The sequence below is a fragment of the Stegodyphus dumicola genome, chromosome X1, assembly GCF_044657685.1.
Source record: "Stegodyphus dumicola isolate Sdum_Otavi_A_Nest chromosome X1, ASM4465768v1".
In the NCBI taxonomy this organism is placed as follows: domain Eukaryota; kingdom Metazoa; phylum Arthropoda; class Arachnida; order Araneae; family Eresidae; genus Stegodyphus; species Stegodyphus dumicola.
Genome location: NC_140780.1, coordinates 108750165 through 108770121, shown reverse-complemented (window position 1 = coordinate 108770121; position 19957 = coordinate 108750165). Strand labels below are relative to the sequence as shown.

Sequence of the window (19957 nt, the reverse complement as noted above, 5' to 3'; positions counted from 1 at the left end):
ATATACAGAGAATACATCCAATACCTGGAACAATCTAATACCTAGACCTCGGACCATTAGGAAAAAAAAAAAAAAAAAGTTTTTCCCACCAAAGCCCGGGAATGGAGGATATAATGCTCAAGAAAAGGCAGGTGTGCTGATTTTTCTCCAAACTAACTGAGATTGCAGTATGTCACTTTCAAACACCTACTGGTTAAGGAATGACCACTGTGACCAATGACAATACACCGATTAGTGCTTATATTGACACTGGCCACAAATACAATTTCAGCTCTTGAATGGTTATGAGAGTGAGTATCTTTCTCATTTAAACAAGCAGTAAAGCTCCAAGACATATTTTTTGACATGGGATGTTGTTCATACTAGTTTTCGGTTGCTCGTGGAGAAAGGGAAAAGAATGAGATTCCAAGGAACAGTTAAAATATCAAATTCACTCTTGCTTAATTTTCTGAAAGAAGCATATTTTTTGCTCCGTATTTTATTATTAATTTTATCAAAATTTTTATTTGTCAAATGCCAGTTACATTGGCCGTTAGGCCATTAAATTCCTTGTTTGCCAATAGCGCTGAAATCTACAAGACAAAATTGTCAGTGCTTCACACTCGTCGAAATGTTCCGCCGTCATTGGCTGTCCACTATTATATAACATACACAATGGTGAATCAGCTAGTCCTATGCGAAATAAATGATTCTGTAGACAGTCATGTCCCGTCAATAGTCTAAAAGATGCAACCACAACTGTTCGTGGGTGGTCAGGAACAAAAGCTGGGTTTGATGAGAGAACACTCCAAGGCTTGCCCTCACAAGTCCAAGTGGCAAAATCTCTAAAAGTCTTTTGATATGTTAGCGATGTCAGAAGCTTAATAGGATGGAGGCTTGTACACTTTTTGGCTTTTGGAGAACCGTAGCCCCCTTTTTTGCAAGCATATCAGCCATCTCATTCACATAAATACTGCAGCGTGAAGGTAACCATTGAAAAGATATCTTGTGGGAAAGTCCTTTTATGACTTCCTGACACTGTTGAAGGCATATGTTCTTACGCTCTTGGTAAGAGGAGATGGCCTGTATTGCTGAAGTCGAATCAGACAGTATAACAGCCCTCCTGAATGAGCTCTGTCTCAATGATAATTGTTGGGAGAGCTACATGAATGGCTTTCAGTTCTTCATCAAAGTGAGTGGAGTAAGCCCCTACAGGTATGCAGAAACTGAAAAGCTTGCTAAAAACTCCAACTCCAGCCCTCTGAATCCTATGGGTCAAAGAGCCATCCGTATATACATGAATCCATCGCCATTCCTCAGCTGGGAAACGTTGCTCAATTGTTTCCAAAGTTATAGTTCTTATTTGCTCTGGACTCATTTCCTACTTATCAACTTTCATTTACAGGTCCAACCGCACATCAAGGAAGCTATAATCCAACGGATTTAGCAAAAACAGCAGTGCCGGTTTCAGTGTTCTTACATGATTGTATTGTTCTAGGCAAGAGAGACACTGCAGAAAGCCATTTTGTATCTTCAGTTTTTGTTGTTTATTATAACCATAATTCCTCCAATGAGAATTACTTTGCAGACGAATAAGTCTCTGGAAAAGGGTGAAAGCATTTTTCCGAATCAGGTTTGTCACTGGTTGGTTTGCCAATACCAACTGCTTAATTTTACCAAAATTAAGAGCCATCAAAATTAAGAGCCAATAAAGTAACGTTTTAAAAACCGATACAGCAGTATGACCATCTAAGAATGCTAGAAATATTTTAACATTAAATTTGATAAACAGGGTATTGCAAGATCATGAGAAGACAAAGTATCTGCAGATATTTTTTTAAATGCTTTGCATAATATATAGCCAGCTATCAAATTCCATGACCATGCTGAAAGCCACAAATCTGAAAGTTCTCGGATATCACAAGTAAAAAGTAAAATTTTCTGATGACTAAAACATAAGAAGAAATGCTAATGAATAAGTGATGATGATAAGATGAAGATGGACTGAACTCTTACATTGAGACAATAATGCTTTAATCATCAATCAATGGATATCAGAAGAACTGATAAATGAAGATGATATAACTGAAGATAATGATATAACATTGGGATCAATGCTTTAGCCATCAATCAAATAATGGGACTTTAAATATCTGTAGTACGGTTTTACAGCCAGAAAATATTGCCATTTTGGCTTTGAATCACATTTTAATTTGAAGTGGTGGTGATTCAGAAAAAAAAAATCTTTTTTTATACAGAATACAAAATATTAATAAAGAATACCATTTACTCCATAATTTCTACATGTCACCTTACAAGATTTAATCATATGATCTATTTTCTGCAAATTTCCAAAACCCAGAATCTCCGAAGCATCGAGATGCTCTATCTCAAACTTCACAAGTTTCACTCCACTTATTCAAAAACAGAGTAGTTTGTCACAATTTAAAATAATTCATTTTTAAAGGAAAGTAAATAAAGATAAAAATTTCATTTTAATACCAGGGTTCATAGCCACATTTTAGTTAAAAAAATAAGCATCTGTCTAATTACATTATACACAACTGCATAACTTCAAAAATTAGACTTGTAATTTAAAATATGAGAAATGCAGTATTTATTAAGAGAGAATAAGCATTACCTCAACCATGGAAAATAATTACTTTTTTTTTTAATTTTAAATAAGTTTTAATTTTAAATAGTTCAATTTACAGAACTAGTTTACAATGAAAGGAAAAAGAAAACTATGCAGAACTAAACTATATTACAAGATTTAATGATGAAATTTCAGTTCAAAATAGAGGAAATAAATAATAATAAGGCATATTTATTCTATTCGCTTGGAACTTAATAATAAATACAATTTTTTTTCTACTCATATTGATATTTAAATAATTTAAATCTAAATTCTGAACATTTTCTAAATTTTCATCATATATCAGTTTTTCCTTAACAGATATCGCAAGCAAAGTAATTTAAGTAAAACAGAAGAACATTTCTGAAATCAGAAGACAGAAATTTGTTTCATGCAGTCATCCTTTAACAGTAAAAGCTTAACTACCTGCATACTTGAAAATTGGCGAATTTTCGGACAGTCGAGCGCAACTTGAAAAAGAGGAGCGGAGGGGGTGGGGGATAGACTGTAGCCGTTCTTTATGATTTTTCTGCTAAATAAATGCTTTTGACATTTCGATATGTGCATCATATAAAAACAATAAAACAAACCAATGGAACAGAACAATATTCTGCTTAGCAAGCACAGTAAAACTCTTTTAAGTGTTCCTAAACAAATCTCGGACCGAACATCAAAATTAATTATCTCTGCAAAATATCGCACACGTTATTGCGCAATACGTGCACCGTAATTTTTCCCTACATGATATTATGCAATCGGATTCAACAGCTGCCGGTATTAGGAGAATAAAGAACTAAATAAAGGAAAAGAAAGAGACTTTACCAATCTGGGGTGTTTTTTCATTCTAATTTTGAACAGACTGCGTTAAATTTCCGGAATAGAATCATTCTTCGCTTGGGTTGGTAGACCGCAGAACTTTTAGTCCTATTCAAACCAGATTGCAAAGTGACAAACAAAAAAAAAAAAAAAAAGGGTCCGTTGCTTGTTTTGCAGCGAACTGTAACAGTTTCAATATTCGAGATTTTGCGGAAAAATGGAAGAACCTCCCTTCGTACTGTATAATGTATTGGCCAAAAAAATGGAATTGTTTTGACTATTTGATTACTTTCCCTTTATTTAAGCCATTCCGAATATTATGAATTAGAAAGCTAATCTGTGTTAAAACACAATCATTTTTGGAAGTTTACTATAACTTCAGCAGTTACTGCAACTATGTTATTATAAACATTCATACATATATGCTCATAATATAAGCATTACGATCATAATAAACACGAATACGAACAGACCAAGTGGAACGAGAATGCAAATTATTAAGATCTTGATAGAAATTCAAACGTGTGTAGTATTTGGGTGGGAGGAAAAGAATGCCGAATGTACCAGAATTTTCTACTGCTTTCGCAATTCTTTGACCAACAGAACGATGGGCACCTGTCTGTACTCTCCGCACACACCAAAGGTTATGTTAATGCAGAGAAAGAAAAGCTATTTCCGGAAGTATGATTCACCATCTGACATTCCATTTTTTATTAGGAAGAAAAGTTGTTTATTTAGTTTCGGCTTTGGTATGGGGAAAAATTGCGCGTTCATTTAAAAAAAAAGCAATAAAAGCAAAAAATAAGCACTAAAAACAAAAAAATAAGGGCTTTAAAGAAAAAGTAAGCACCTATAAGGGCCTTTATATTTTATTTTCAAATATAAGGACTTATAAGCACTTATAAGGACCGCTACGAACCCTGTAATACACTTCAGCACTGATGAAATGAAAGCTTTAATTTGTAAAACTACTTAATCTTGTAAAACTACATGATCATGAACAATCACAGCAATTACATCTTTTATACATTCCAACGCTTCACTGAAATCCCTTTCCCCAGTTTTTAGTACGTTTTCTCAATTACCAATACTCCTTTTCCTAAACTGCAAACTGTTTTTAAACATAAATTCACAAAACAGATTTTTATGCACACAATTATTCTCTTGAATTTTTTTATAAATACATAGCACCTTAGTTTTGTACAAAGAAATCTGGCAAAGCTAATTTAGACATGAAACACAGAGAACCATCATAAGTTTTTCTGCAACTCTTAGTTATTATTTTTACAACAAATAACAAACCATAAGAGTCTTTCTGAATATCACCTTTTAAGAGTTTATTTTCATTACTTGCTTTATTAGTATTTTTATTACTTTAAGACTACAAACTAAACATACAACATATATGTACTTACGCCTGCAGGCTCTTTCTGTACGAGGCCAACTTGCTACACCATCTTTTAAAGAACAAATTAATTTTGCAGTAGTACTTTCTTTAAGATATCCACTATTACAAACGTAATTAATAGAATCACCAGGTCTGAATGGAGATTTAAGCCCTTCTAATCTAAGCTCTCCATTTACAATTACAGGTAAATCATTGCAGACAGCTGAAAAATTATAGTGGGGAAAATATATTAAACAGGAGAAAAAGTATACTAAAAAGATAATAATGAATAACAATAATTCAACACAATCCTCCAAAAGTACTATAAAACTTCAAGAATAAGCATTTATTTCAAACAAAAATTTTCACTACATTTTTAGCACTCAAATTTCACTTCTGGGGTCAAGAGGTAAAAGAAAATACACAGCCTACATGTCACTAATTTAAAAGTGTACTTCCAGGTTTCCAAATCTTGGTACAACACAACAATGCACATCATTTAAAGAAAATAATTTGTACAGTTGAACGAGTAGGAAAAGAAATATTCATAAGAAGGGGGTATTCAGTACATAATATGACACACAGGTAGATTACACAAATAACAGATGACCATAAAGTTTACATAATTTTATATGAAAAAATATCTGTATGCTGCAAGCAAAAATTTTATATCTTGGTTTTGGAACAGAATTTAACTTGCTATGGTGATACTACTCCCTTACACAATATGTCCTACAAATCGAGAGGGGGGGGCTGCAAGTTACAGCCTCTAACAATTAAAGGTTCCATACATACATTAAATTGCATCCAATTCAATAGCAGCATTTTATCAATGAGAAAGTAAGAAAAAGTTTAGATTTGACATTTAAAAGTAGTTTTCGGTTTGTAAGTAATTACCTCTTATTACATATTTATTCTCTGTAAGTTTATTCAAATTTTTAAAAGCTATGAACCAATATATCATTTCCAAACAATCCAACCAATCATCCATGAGCCAATATGCAAGTTCCAAAAAATCATTCACAATAAGTTATGTTCTCACATGTATTTTTGTGCTTAATCATTTGTTATGCATATAAATATATACAGGGTGTCCCGTAAATGTTGCAACAAACTTCTGAGGAAAGTAGGGCACATCATAAGGATTAAGAATTGCATAGGAACCCATGCCCGAAAATGTCAGGGGTAAGTGGTAACAGAGGTAGAACATGGGAAAGGGAACAAGAGAGTGGTTAATTTGAAACATTTATTGGACATGAATACAAATGGTGGACCACAGCTTGAATGTTACAGCAGATGCTCGAAGTTTGCACCATAAGACGCCAAACATGCCCGATACCGACGGACCATTGATTGCCAAACATGTTCAAACATACCGGGATTTTCTTTGATTGTAGCAGCTGTGCAGGAGAGTCTTGCCACGAGATTCATTTGACATGACATGATTGTCATACACGACACTTTTGACAGCTCCCCTCAAAAAGAAATCTAGGCTCGAGAAATCCGGTGAGCATGGGGGAGGGCCAGGGAAACGGTCCAACACGCCCAAACCGTCAATGCGGGAATGATCTGTTCAAATAGCTACAAACATCCAGTCCAAAATGAGCATATGCCCCATCATCTTGGAGCCACATGTTGCACCTCAGATTCGGTGGAACATCATCAAGCAATCCGAGTAGAACCTGCTCCAGAAACATCAGATAATTCAAGACATTCCCCGTAAGGTAAAAGATATGGTATGACTAAGCAGTCGCCGACCAAACAAACTTACACATTAACTTTGAAGTGTTGTTGTGCCGTGGGGTGCCGCACACTGCGGGGTTTTTCTTGAGCCCACAAATGCTGATTGAATACACCATCCCTACTGATTGTGGTCTTACCCATGAACAACACCATAAACTGAGAAATTAACATCACTGCACTTCCTAGCAGAAACCACTGTGTGAAACGCACACATTCAAGATGGTCATCAGGGAGCAGTAACTGAACCCTTCGGAGACGAAAGGAGTGGAAGGCCTCTGCATTCAAGACACGCTGGATGAGCGTATTATTCACGTTCAAGACACGCTGGACCAGCATGTCTTGAACGTGAATAATACGAGACATTCTTAATTGAGAAGCAATAGCACGTATGCTGGTCCTTTGATTATTCTCCACCATATTTAACACACTTTCTTCCCTAACGACTGAGCGAGTTGATCGTAGCCTGCCCTCACTTGTCCTTCCGCTTCTTAATGATCTGTAGTCGCATGAATTTTGATGCAGATGTGCAAATAAACCATGGTGTGGTTGATGTCTGTCAGGGAAGGGTTCTCGATAAATGTGTGCAACGGCTTGTCCATTACCCTCAGCTATTCCATACACTAAGTGCATTTCTGTAAGCTCTCTGTTCATATAGCATTCAATGCTCTTTGTATGGTGCCTACCGCTCAAATGAGGCAATCCTCATTTTTCAGCTCAAACACAAGAAGAAGAGGCCATAACTTCAAAAACATTTGAATTTGAAGTATAAAACAATGGCATTTCTGGGCACTGGTTCCTATGCAATTCTTAATCCTTATGATATGCCCTACTTCCTCAGAAGTTTGTCGCAACATTTACAGGACACCCAGTATATGCATTTGATATGTTTGCTATCTAGATTTAAGAGGGGAAAAAATAGTAAAAATTCATTTTCAAGCTGTAAACCTGTAAAATTTTTATTCAGAGACATTCTGTAGAAAGAGATACTCTGTCTGTTCTTTGTTCAGACTTGAAATTATCTGTAAATCTTTATCACAGTAAATAACTCAAACACTTTTTCTTTTGCTTGTAGTTAATAGCAATACGTTCTAATGTTGCTGATGATGTAAATATTCAACAAACTGATTTCGTTAGCTTTTGAAACAGTTTTAAAAAAATTTTCAATTATAATGCATATTTCGCATTAAAATATTAAACTAGTTACAAATACTGCATTATTAGTCACGATAAACACGTGGTCCACAGTACAAAACTACTACCACAGAACTCAGCACTGAAAAAATAAAAAAGGTCATACTTATGAAAGCAACCCTCATAACTAGAAATCCTTGAAAGAGATATCAAAAGTTGTGCAGAAGAAATAACACTATCAATGCTAAAGTTCATAAAATATGTATGTCGTCTGTTTAGCACACATAAAAGATTTTCAGTACTTTTCCGTTTTGCCGGTGCAGCTGTTAAAGTCGCCAATAATGGTACAACTGATGCCAAACACAATATCTTCGCTGGTAACATTTTACCAGTGGCGTAGCTAGGGTGAGGCAAGGACGGACATCTGTCCCCAGGCGCAGCATTCAGGTGGCGCAAAATTTATGCTACGAAATTTTTTAATGAAATGTTTCCCATTCTTGGCACACAGAAAGGGGCGCAAATATTTCAGTTGTCCCTGGGTGCTGGAATCCTAGCTACGCCACTGCCTTTTACGCCTCATTTTTCAAAATAAGTAGCAGCCATTTCTTAACAGATTGATTGTTTCTTTCAATATTGGCATACAGTTACATAAAATTTTTACCAGATAGTTCAATTTTATGCCCTACGGCCATTTGCAGTAATTACGTCAATTAGAATGCAAACACACCGCTCACCTGATAGCAAAAATATAGAAGAGGCAAAGTCAAAGGTTAAATTTATCCATTCTAAGGAGAATGCACTTGTGAAGTAAAGCACTGCAGTTTTACATAATTTCCGAGTAAGCTATTCGTATGAAATGAAATAATTCTTGCATTTAAACTTGTATTCCAAATTAAGATTTAACTTGAAATCAATGGAGATAATTACTGAGAGAATTGGATTTTTGTAGCGTACTTTATGTGAAATGAGATCACTTTGGGGCCACATGATATGAAAAGGTGAATCAGGATGCTGAACTATGAAAGCATAGTAAATTCTTAAATTAATATCTTTTTTACAAATTGATTGTCTTTATTTATTGGCTTTTTAAAAAAAATTTTAAACAATATTAAAATGTTTATGCCTTCAAAATAAAAAATTCTTAGAATCTAACATTTGTCAACATTTTTTATGTGTATACTGTATGTCGTCGCCAATAAAGTCTGCTCGGTGAGATTTGCGAAGACAAACCATATTTTCATGTGTTAGTACCCATAACATTAAGTCATTTTCAGAACTTTCTGCAGGTCAACATTATTTGCAAAAGTACAAAAGTGGTTAAGTTAGTTCATAGTTATTGTAAAAGTGAAATTTCAATTTAGAACTCGCAGATTCTAAAATCATCAATCATCCTTTTATTACTTTGATCTAAATACCATTTATGTTCTTTTACTAAGTTGCATGTCTCCCCCCCCAAAAAAAACCACTTATATATTAATGCAATATTTAATTGAAAATAACAACAATGAACTTCCCACAAAATGTCATATAGCAGGAAAATAGGACACTGATTACAAGTAAGGTACCTTTCATTTATCTATAACTCATAGAAACATTCTGATCCTTCCATTGCCTCAAAAACTATTATTTTTGGCTCACAATCTATTACACTAACAGTCACAATATACTACGTACTAATTTTAATAAAATTAAAGTACTTACTAATTTTAATAAAATTAAGTGTTCGTACTATATACAGTCAAAAGTCGTTAATCCGGACCTCAAAGGTACAAACTTTCTGCACATGCGCATAATACATTTACGCATGCGCGTTTAATGTATAACGGACGGTATAAGCTAAGCTAAAATTATCTATTTCAGTTAATGTTGCAGATTGCGTTGTTCCTTAATCTTTGAATTGGATCCGGCTTATTATTTTTTGCAGACTGTTAGAGCAATTTTATAAAAGTAAGTTGGAAGTTTCGATTATGTCAAATAGAATTTCCAATGCTGGATCTACAAAGGGAAAGCATGTTTCGATGTCCATCAAACAAAAAGTGGAATTGCTTCAAAAAATGGATAAAGGCTCCTTTGTTTCTCTAACCATTCCGAAATCTGTTTATCAATTTCACGCTACTTTGCGGGGCGGGGGGGGGGGGGGGGGGAATGTCGCGGCGCGCAATGAACTGGAAATTGATCTGTCAGCACTATCCTTATCTTCAGGGCAGATGTTTTTATTTTATTCGGCTTATAATTCCTTACTAAATGTAGTATTTCATCTCAATGTACTCCGTCTTTGATATGATTGAAATAAAATTCCTTGTCATTATAAATATCACGAATACAAATCAAATAGTTTTCTGGTTGCAATTTTCAAATTTTGACTATGTGTAATGTATTCTTTACGCATGCACGCGTTGAAATCAATGTTTAATAAAGTAAACGAATAAATATTAAGCTTTTTTTCTTGTAAATTTTGATAACCTTTAGATAATAATTGCTCTTTATTTTATAAATTATGCTTTCATATTTTTAATTTTCTAATTTCTGCATGCCATCTTACCAGATTTAAACTGATGATCTATAATCTGGAATCGCCGAAGTCCCAACGAGTCCAGATTAAAGACTTTTGACTTGAAATTAGTACACAGTATATTGTGACTAGGTACTAGGTACTAATTTTAATAATTTAATGAATTATTTTCATGTCTATTTTAAGCAGAAACTATATGTGCATTATATAGTGTGTTCATTTTAAATAATATTTTAATATGGGTCAAAATCATCAAGTCTTGTGTTTCTATTATTTGACTTTACTGTTCAGTTCTGTCCATTTTTACAGTTATTTTAGGGCAAGAAAACAATATGGGAAAGTCTCTCACCCAAAACAGTTGTAACAAAGGACAGAACTGAACAATGAAGTCAAATAATAGAAATACATGCTTGATGATAATGATTCTGTTTTGCATTTGCCTTAAAATGAATGCACTGTATAATAGGAATGATTATCAAAACTTAATTATAACAAACTTTAACAATACTAAAAAACTTAAATTTCCTTCTGCTATTCAAACACAAAGAAACTATTTCAGCATAAATATTCATAACTGAAAATTTCTGTGAATTTTTCAGTTTATAATTAATATTGCAATGAATTAAGTATTTTATGAAAAGTAAAAATCTCAGTTTGAAAACAAGTTTCAAATCAGGGGTGTCCAACCTTTCAGAGCTTCTAGGCTATAGTCCTATAGGGTCATACCATCCTACAAAAATATCTGAGAGGCCGCAGGAAGATTTTAATATTCATTCAACTGAAATATAACCTATATTTGCTATAGCACTTAATAAAATTAAAATTGCTTTTTAATTCATAGAAATACTTGGATTAAAAAATATGGCCCTAACATGTGAATATTAAACCTGGTTTTTGAAAAGAAGTATATCTGCTTGTACATCAACTTTGATAGATATGATACCAATTGCTCACAATATTTATCTGAAGACTCCAGTTTTATTTTACCTTTCTAGATGCTTTGAAAAATGTTGAATGAAAAAAATGTTGTGCCAAAACAAATGTGCTTTCGAAAAGATACATCACAGATAACCACTGAGAAGCACTATATATTTTTATTTATGCAGATAAAATTTTAAAAAGTCGACTTAAATAACTTTTCTGCACATTACATATCTAACTATAATTTTAAAAAACTCCATTTTTAAATTTGCAGATAAATTTAATGCTGAGACTAGAGAAGCAAATACAGTGAAATTCTGATAACCCACACATCCTGGAACCAAGGGTTACAGATTACAAAATTTGAGTTTCATTTACATTTTTTTCTTTTTAGATTAAATTTAGACTGTTAGCATGTAAATAATTAATCAAAATATACTTAAAGAAGTATTTAAACATAATTTATTATATGCAAATGACCCAAAACAGTTGTAAGAAAGGACAAAACTGAACAATGAAGTCAAATAATAGAAATACATGCTTGATGATAATGATTCTGTTTTGCATTTGCCTTAAAATGAATGCACTGTATAATAGGAATGATTATCAAAACTTAATTATAACAAACTTTAACAATACTAAAAAACTTAAATTTCCTTCTGCTATTCAAACACAAAGAAACTATTTCAGCATAAATATTCATAACTGAAAATTTCTGTGAATTTTTCAGTTTATAATTAATATTGCAATGAATTAAGTATTTTATGAAAAGTAAAAATCTCAGTTTGAAAACAAGTTTCAAATCAGGGGTGTCCAACCTTTCAGAGCTTCTAGGCTATAGTCCTATAGGGTCATACCATCCTACAAAAATATCTGAGAGGCCGCAGGAAGATTTTAATATTCATTCAACTGAAATATAACCTATATTTGCTATAGCACTTAATAAAATTAAAATTGCTTTTTAATTCATAGAAATACTTGGATTAAAAAATATGGCCCTAACATGTGAATATTAAACCTGGTTTTTGAAAAGAAGTATATCTGCTTGTACATCAACTTTGATAGATATGATACCAATTGCTCACAATATTTATCTGAAGACTCCAGTTTTATTTTACCTTTCTAGATGCTTTGAAAAATGTTGAATGAAAAAAATGTTGTGCCAAAACAAATGTGCTTTCGAAAAGATACATCACAGATAACCACTGAGAAGCACTATATATTTTTATTTATGCAGATAAAATTTTAAAAAGTCGACTTAAATAACTTTTCTGCACATTACATATCTAACTATAATTTTAAAAAACTCCATTTTTAAATTTGCAGATAAATTTAATGCTGAGACTAGAGAAGCAAATACAGTGAAATTCTGATAACCCACACATCCTGGAACCAAGGGTTACAGATTACAAAATTTGAGTTTCATTTACATTTTTTTCTTTTTAGATTAAATTTAGACTGTTAGCATGTAAATAATTAATCAAAATATACTTAAAGAAGTATTTAAACATAATTTATTATATGCAAATGACCCAAAACAGTTGTAAGAAAGGACAAAACTGAACAATGAAGTCAAATAATAGAAATACATGCTTGATGATAATGATTTTGTTTTGCATTTGCCTTAAAATGAATGCAGACTTAATATTGTAATAATTATATTTTTTAGTATCTGCAATTTCTTTAAAATCTGAGATGTTAATTTTCTTTATCTATTAAACTAATCTTTTTAATAATTATCAAGACCCCCTTTGTTTGACATCATTCTAAAGAAAAGTATTATGTAGAATAATACACTTCAATGCCAAATCTATTTTTGAGTTATTTTGAAATTTAAAATAACCGTCTATTTAAAGTTTTAAGTTTTCTATTAAGCAATTTTATGCAGAAATGAGGCAAATAACATGGTAAGCAGTTAACAACTACAGATGGTTAGTATACACAATTCAAAGTTTAAAAATAAGCAGAATCCAATCACAAATTGGTGTTAACAATTAAAAGATTAACATATTCTGAAAGAATATTTGATATAGGTCTTACTTCACTGGGAATATAGCTCTAGATGAAGAAGCCCTGTCAATAAATGAATAACAGAACAACGAAAATAAACACTGGCAAAGTGAAATAAAATTCTTGCTATGAATAATAAAATCTGCTTCATTATATAATTTTTACAGTGAGCATTTCATACATATAACTACAAATCTATAGACACTTTATAAAAATAAATAAAGGCCTTCTGTGTTTCAATTTAAAAAAAAAAAAATCAATATATCGCATATATTTAACAAAAAGAAATTAACAAAATGTAAATAAAAATTTGCTGGATTTTTTCTGGTTTTAATAGAACACGTATTCATACAATATATTTACTAAAATATGAAACCAAACTGCATGAGTTATTAATATATAATATTTCAGCCAAAAGAATTGGAAATATTCTCCCTTATAGAATATACCTGCCAATACAGCTCCACAAACGTAAAATCTTGCAGCTCATATGAAATAACACTTTAACAACCTAAACCTAACTACAAAACAAATTTTTGGAAGTTAAGGAGTTTTCCAAGCCTAATATAATTATGACATTTCAATTTTATAATAACATTTTCCCAGCTAAATTTACTCTACATAATACGCAAAGGAAGCTGCTTGTGTTTCAATAAGCTTAATATATTCTCACCTAATCTATAAAACTACACCTCAAGCTTACTAAAACATAATGCAATTTGTCACTATTTAAAGGTGTTTTTGTTCAACAGCCACAAGAGCTTAATATCCCAATTTAATCAACTTCAGGCATTTCCAGTCAAAGAAATCCAAAATAATTAGAGACATACACTGTGGAGGATAAAAAGACTAGCATTTTCTACCAATCCAAAGACCAGAATGCTTTTAAAAGAAAATGCTCTCAGGCAGTACGAAGTTTCACCAAAAAATGTTTCCACGTAGCATTGAGATAATTTAAATAATGCTGCATGGTCCAGTATATAAATGTACCATTTCTTTATAACTTAAAATTATCACAAGGTAAATAAATCACTAGTTAAATTAGCTGAATTAAATCACTTTCTCAACCTTTTAAATTTTAAGCTAGTATCTGCATCTAAAAGCAAATAAAACTGGTCTGTAAAAAAGCACCCACAAGCAATAGAGGTGAAAGGAAAAGACTTTTTCTCACGAAGATAAAAATTACACCACACTGAAAACTAGATTTATTGAACCACTGCAAATGGCATTTGATTCTGGTAAATTATCACCTTATCCCCAGCTCCCACATACTTGTTCATGCTTAAAAATGTCTTTGAACTCAATAAATGAAAAATATCTTCTTTTTTTTTTTTTTTTTTTTTTAATTTAGCAAAAAATGTTTCCAAGTAGAAAATGCACACTGGTTTAGTTACTCAAGGACTGATTGCAAAAATAACTGAAATTTTTACAAAACATCACAAAACTTCAAATCCAATGTACACAGTGTAAAAAGAAAGGATGAGACAGTTCTATATCTCCCGTTCCACGGGGCGGATTCACGAAATTTAACTTGTGTTTTTAATGTCTCAAAAGCGTGACTTAGGACATGTATTAGATTAATATATATAGCCTTGTTCTAATATAGGTGTTTTGACACAAAATTGGACTTTTTCTGAAATGGCATGCCAATTTTTTTCCATATTTCAATTCTAAGATTCAAATTACGCCAAACTGTCAAGTTTTGTAAAAATCGCACAAGTAGTTTTTAAAAAATTAACCCTCAAAGTTTTAGCTCCTCAGTGTTAATTGAGTTTGGTATATATTTATAAATCTCTCTTTTTTTTATTAAATTTATTTGATTCTTCCTTTCACATTTCGAAATTTAGGTTCATTCCAAATAACATTCACCCCCTTTTAACGATTTATTTTTAAAATTTGTATTTTTAAATAATTTCTAGAATTTTTTTGAAAAAATGTTTTGACTTATAATTTATAAAAATTTTACCATCATCTTAAAGTATACGTATTTCTAAGCACGCCTGCAAAAAATTACAGTTTTTTATTCAAAATTTTTTCAAAATTTCTGAAGATATAGGTGAATTAACATATTGGCACATTTTGAAATTTGGCACATTTATTGAAAGCGATAATAACATCAAATGTGGTTTAGGCACTTAGTTAAAATTATTTGAAAGTAAGAACGATGTGACTTTTTTTCCGCTCATCCACAATGTTAAAAAGGTAGGAACGATGTGACGTTTTTTCCATCGTGCACAATAAACGGGAAAGGAAAATAAGTTGCCATATATTAAGATGTTCGCCAAATGAATTATTCTTGGCGCAAACTGGAAAAAAAAAAAAAAATGCGCCAAGTTAATTTTTTAATTTCTCCATAAATTTCACACCAAATTTTCCAAAATTTAATATTTAGGCATAATTTGGATCATAGACTCGAAATATGGAAAAAAATTGTTATGTTATTTCAGAAAGAGTCCCATTTTGTGTCAAACTGCCCATGTTAGAGCAATGCATATATCCTACGTCGTGCTTTTGAAACATGAAAAATGCAATTTGAATTTTGTAAATTGGCCCAGTAGAACGGGAGATATAGAACTGTCTCATTTTTTTTTTTTTTTTTCATGGTGTACAATGCCATACTACTTCACATCAAACACACTGCCAGCACATACAGGGTGGTCATAAAAAACTTCCCCCTAGCAGCCTATAGGCTCAACCAATCGAAATGAATTTTCAGATGTTATTTGAAGGTATATGCTCAAGATTGTGATGATTTAAAACAATAGAGCTCTCACGGTTATGATAACAGTGAAAGGTACTTTTCCGTTTCGTCGCCTCAAATCTCGCCGAGCAGACTTTGTTGAGGACAACATAGAGTATACACATAAAAAATTTTAATAAATGTTAATCCTAAGAATTTTTTTTTTGAAGGCATAAACATTTTCATATGGTTTAAAATTTTGTAAAAAGAAATAAATAAAGACAATAAATTTGTAAAAGGACATTAAGAATTTACTATGCTTTCATGGTTCAACATCCTAATTTTCCGGTTCGTATCACGTGACTCCAAGTGATCTCATCTCACGTAAACTATGCTACAAAAATCTAATTCTGTCAGTAAATCTAATTCTACATTAATTTCAAGTTAAATCTCAATTTGGAATACAAGTTTAAATGCGAGAATTATTTCAATTCGTATGAATAGCTTACTCAGAAAGTATGTAAAATCGCAGTGCTTTACTTCACTAGTGCATTCTCATTAGAATTGATGAGTTCAACAGTTGATTTTGTCTTTTTATATTTTCGCCTCTGGGTAAGCTGTCTGATTGCATTCTAATTGACTTAATAACCGTTAATAGTCTTAGGGCATAAAATTTAACTATCTTGTAAAAATTCTATGTATGTCAGTATTGAAAGAAACAATCAATCTGAAAAGAAATGGCTGCAGCTTGTTTTGAAAATGAGGCGTAAAAGGTTACCAGCGAAGATATTCCATTTGGCATCAGTTGTACCATTACTGGTGACTTTTGCACTGGCAAAACAGAAAAGCACCCAGTGAAAAATTAAAATTCTCAAATGACGACACCCACTTTTTGATTGAGCAGCACATCGAAAAACCATAAATGGCATTAGAATGTTACACATATGAAAACTGCCCGTATAAAACATCTGCAAAGAGCATTATGAAGGACCAATGACAACACAGAAAGGAGATGCACTGATGCATAATTCACAGGGATAGATAGTAGAAGCGCCAATCACAGAATGTCATGTACATAGCATTGCTTGTGGAAAACCTTTAATAAGTAGTATGGGATGACTGCTTCTTCAATCAGGTGTTCAAATGTCCTAACAAGATGACACTTTACAAGGAAACAATGAGGTGAATTAATAATGCCACTTTATCTCAAAGGGGGAAATATTACCAAAGCAGTGTGAGTTTATCAGCAAAACCATTAGCTAAGACAAGGCTCATGTTCCAAAAAAAAAACTGTACGTGATTCCATAAAAAAATCTGAAGAAACTGGATGGACATGTGATAGACCATCTGAATGATGACAATCTGAATCATCTAGATGATCTGAATGACTATGGGCCCTATTCATGACATTTTTAACCACAGCGTTAAGTGAGATTTACGGAATCACGTGGTACTCTGACGTCACAAGTAGTTAAATCGCAAGTATTGGTATTCTCATCAAAGCTAGCATTAAATTTGATCGTTAAATTGACGAGACGGCTGTTAAAGTAAGGACAGGTCTGACCCTTCATGCTAAATAAACAGATGGTTATAATTCCAGCAATAAACATGGCGGAAGGTTTTGCATCAGTTTTACCTGAAGCGTATCTGGATGAAATCAGTCGAATTTCTCTGCATCGGCAGCGAATTTTCCATGATCGAAGCAATGCGTTCGATTTACATACAATATAGACAATGGATAATTAATTATCGTCAAGATTAATGAATTCTGGGTCCAGAAGAGTGTTGTTGGTGACATAAGATCAGCTTCGTATCTTTCCATAGAATGTTAGAAAAATTACTCTTCATATTTCTTCAAAAATGTGTATTTTTATTTCACTGTCACTTATTGACGATCAACTGATTTTATAAATACAAAATCAATTGCAGAATGTGCATGTGTTTGTGCAGGAAAAAATATCGCCAATACCGTTTGTGATGTTTCTTTTATTATCGCAAATAGGTTATACTGTTTGTAAAATTGTATCCTACATTTCATGTAAACTTTGTGCTGGGTTATCACAAAGGTTAAAAATGTGATGTGCCTTATTTTGATTTAATTTTACTATACGACAGGTAATTTAAATTTGATTCTAATATATTGCCGCCAAATCTGCTAGTTGGCACCAGTGTTAAAAACTTGATAGTGTGATCTAAATTATAAATAATTTTGTTTTTTCTTAATAGTAAGATAAATATATTCTGTATTTTTTAGGAATTTAAAACAGGTTTTAAGTCAAGGCTATTTTTTTCTGCCTTCTCAGTATGCACATAAAACTTACTTAAGCTATATTTATGTTTTAGGTTAGCTGCTTAAAGTAAGAATATTCTATATAAAGCTGTTGATTTATAATAGAAAAAAATATCAAATTACTGCTGCATTTTAATATAATGGAATGAATTGCACTGCATTAGGAAAAAAAGTGAAAAATTTCTATTTTTGCATTATTTTCACTATATGTGTTTTGCATATGCTTGTTACAAGAGGCCTTAATCTGTAGCTAAATGATATTGTTATGTTTTTACATATGGAAATTAATTAAGAAGAACTGTGATTTAAGCATTGTCCTTGCAGTGATATAGATTGAATCTTATATAGGTTATGGAATTATCATTAAATATTCAGATAAGTGTAATATTAATAGCATATGTATGTTTTTTCATCATTTAATGGATGTAAATTCTTATAAATTTATCAGTATTTTTTCTATGTATTATAAAAAGTAGCTATCAATAACAAATAATTGATTAGTAAATAATATCTGCAAATTCTGTATGTAAAAGTATTATTTTTATTTATTTATTTATGTATTATTTTTTTTATTTCGTTTTGCCTAAATAAAGGTGAAAAAATGTTTTTGATGTGGAATTTTACTCTACTAAATCTATACAAAAATTTATTTTTTTGCCATCAGAGAACTGAAGTATTTTTTACAGCATTCCGCACTTCAATCTAAAAGCATTATAATTTAAAGGTGCATGGCTTGAACCAGTATTTAAAATCATAATGCCTTTAACTGCCTTTTCTGGAAACACATGCTAAATAACATTTTTAACCAGTTTGTTACAATAATAGATGTTAGATTCCATATGAGCAAACTTAAAATAGCATATTTAAAATAAAAACATGCTTTATATGCAGACATGTTATTAATTTTTTTCAGAAGTTGAAACTGTGAACTTGCTAGATATATTAAAGCGCCAGCATGCACTTATGTATTTATCATGTAAAAATTTATTTACAATTTTAGAAAATTCTCTGTTGATTCAAGAAAGCTTTAGAAACTTAAAAATTACTGAAGTTGTATTCATACCAATTTGCACCCACAGCTTTAATGGCCTCTAAATATTTTAACATGTAATGTTAATAAAAGTAATATGCTTAAGTCCATCAGTACTGAAATGCCATAGCTGAGAAATTAAGAATTATCACACTAATAGAGCACTGAGAGACTTCTAATTTTTATATGACACATGAAATTACCTTAAATTCTAAAAGGAAAAAATAAATAAATATGAAAATATGATTATAAATCCAGTACAATCTCATAAAAATTTAAGCATACAGCTGCGAGAAATTTATTGTCAAAAATAGATTTCGAGATGCTTAACATTATGCATGTATTTAAAAGTAAAAATTGAAAATTCAATAAAGGAATTCAAAAAGAAAGTATTTTTAACTAATATACAAATGTGAAATATAATATATGAAAATGTTTTAGAAACTTTTAAAATAACTTAAATCATATGAGAAATTTGAGTTTAAAAAAAATACAAGAAAGAAGCTGAACTGCAGAGAAAAGAAGGAGGGCAAAAGCCACATATCTTTATATGAATGCAAAAAATTGGAAGTTTGAATACCCTAGAATGCTAAATAATAAAGTTTTAGCGAACACCACTAAAGAGCCAAAGATGGCACCCCAAACCTGAATTACAACCCTAAAGCGTGGCTACAACATGAGGCCTACCCTAGAAGATGGATGACAAGCAGCCTGTATCTCTAGTAGCTGTAATATGATTGGCTTATTTTAACGAACTTCCCCAACTCTCGAACGAAGGTTACTTACCGTAAGGATCCCTTCGACGCTCGTTGTCACGAATGCC

At 31.8% G+C, this 19957-nt stretch overlaps 1 protein-coding gene across 5 annotated transcripts in view; it reads right to left on the bottom strand.

The window, feature by feature from the left end:
- The window catches only part of LOC118185173 (protein lev-9-like), a 144134-nt gene that overhangs the window by 69869 nt on the left and 54308 nt on the right, over positions 1-19957 (bottom strand). For all 5 annotated transcript variants that reach the window (XM_085807296.1, XM_085807295.1, XM_085807294.1 and 2 more), the window contains one exon: positions 4846-5040. In XM_085807296.1, coding sequence (XP_085663422.1) covers positions 4846-5040 — 195 coding nt within the window. The remainder of the gene's footprint in view (positions 1-4845; positions 5041-19957) is intronic.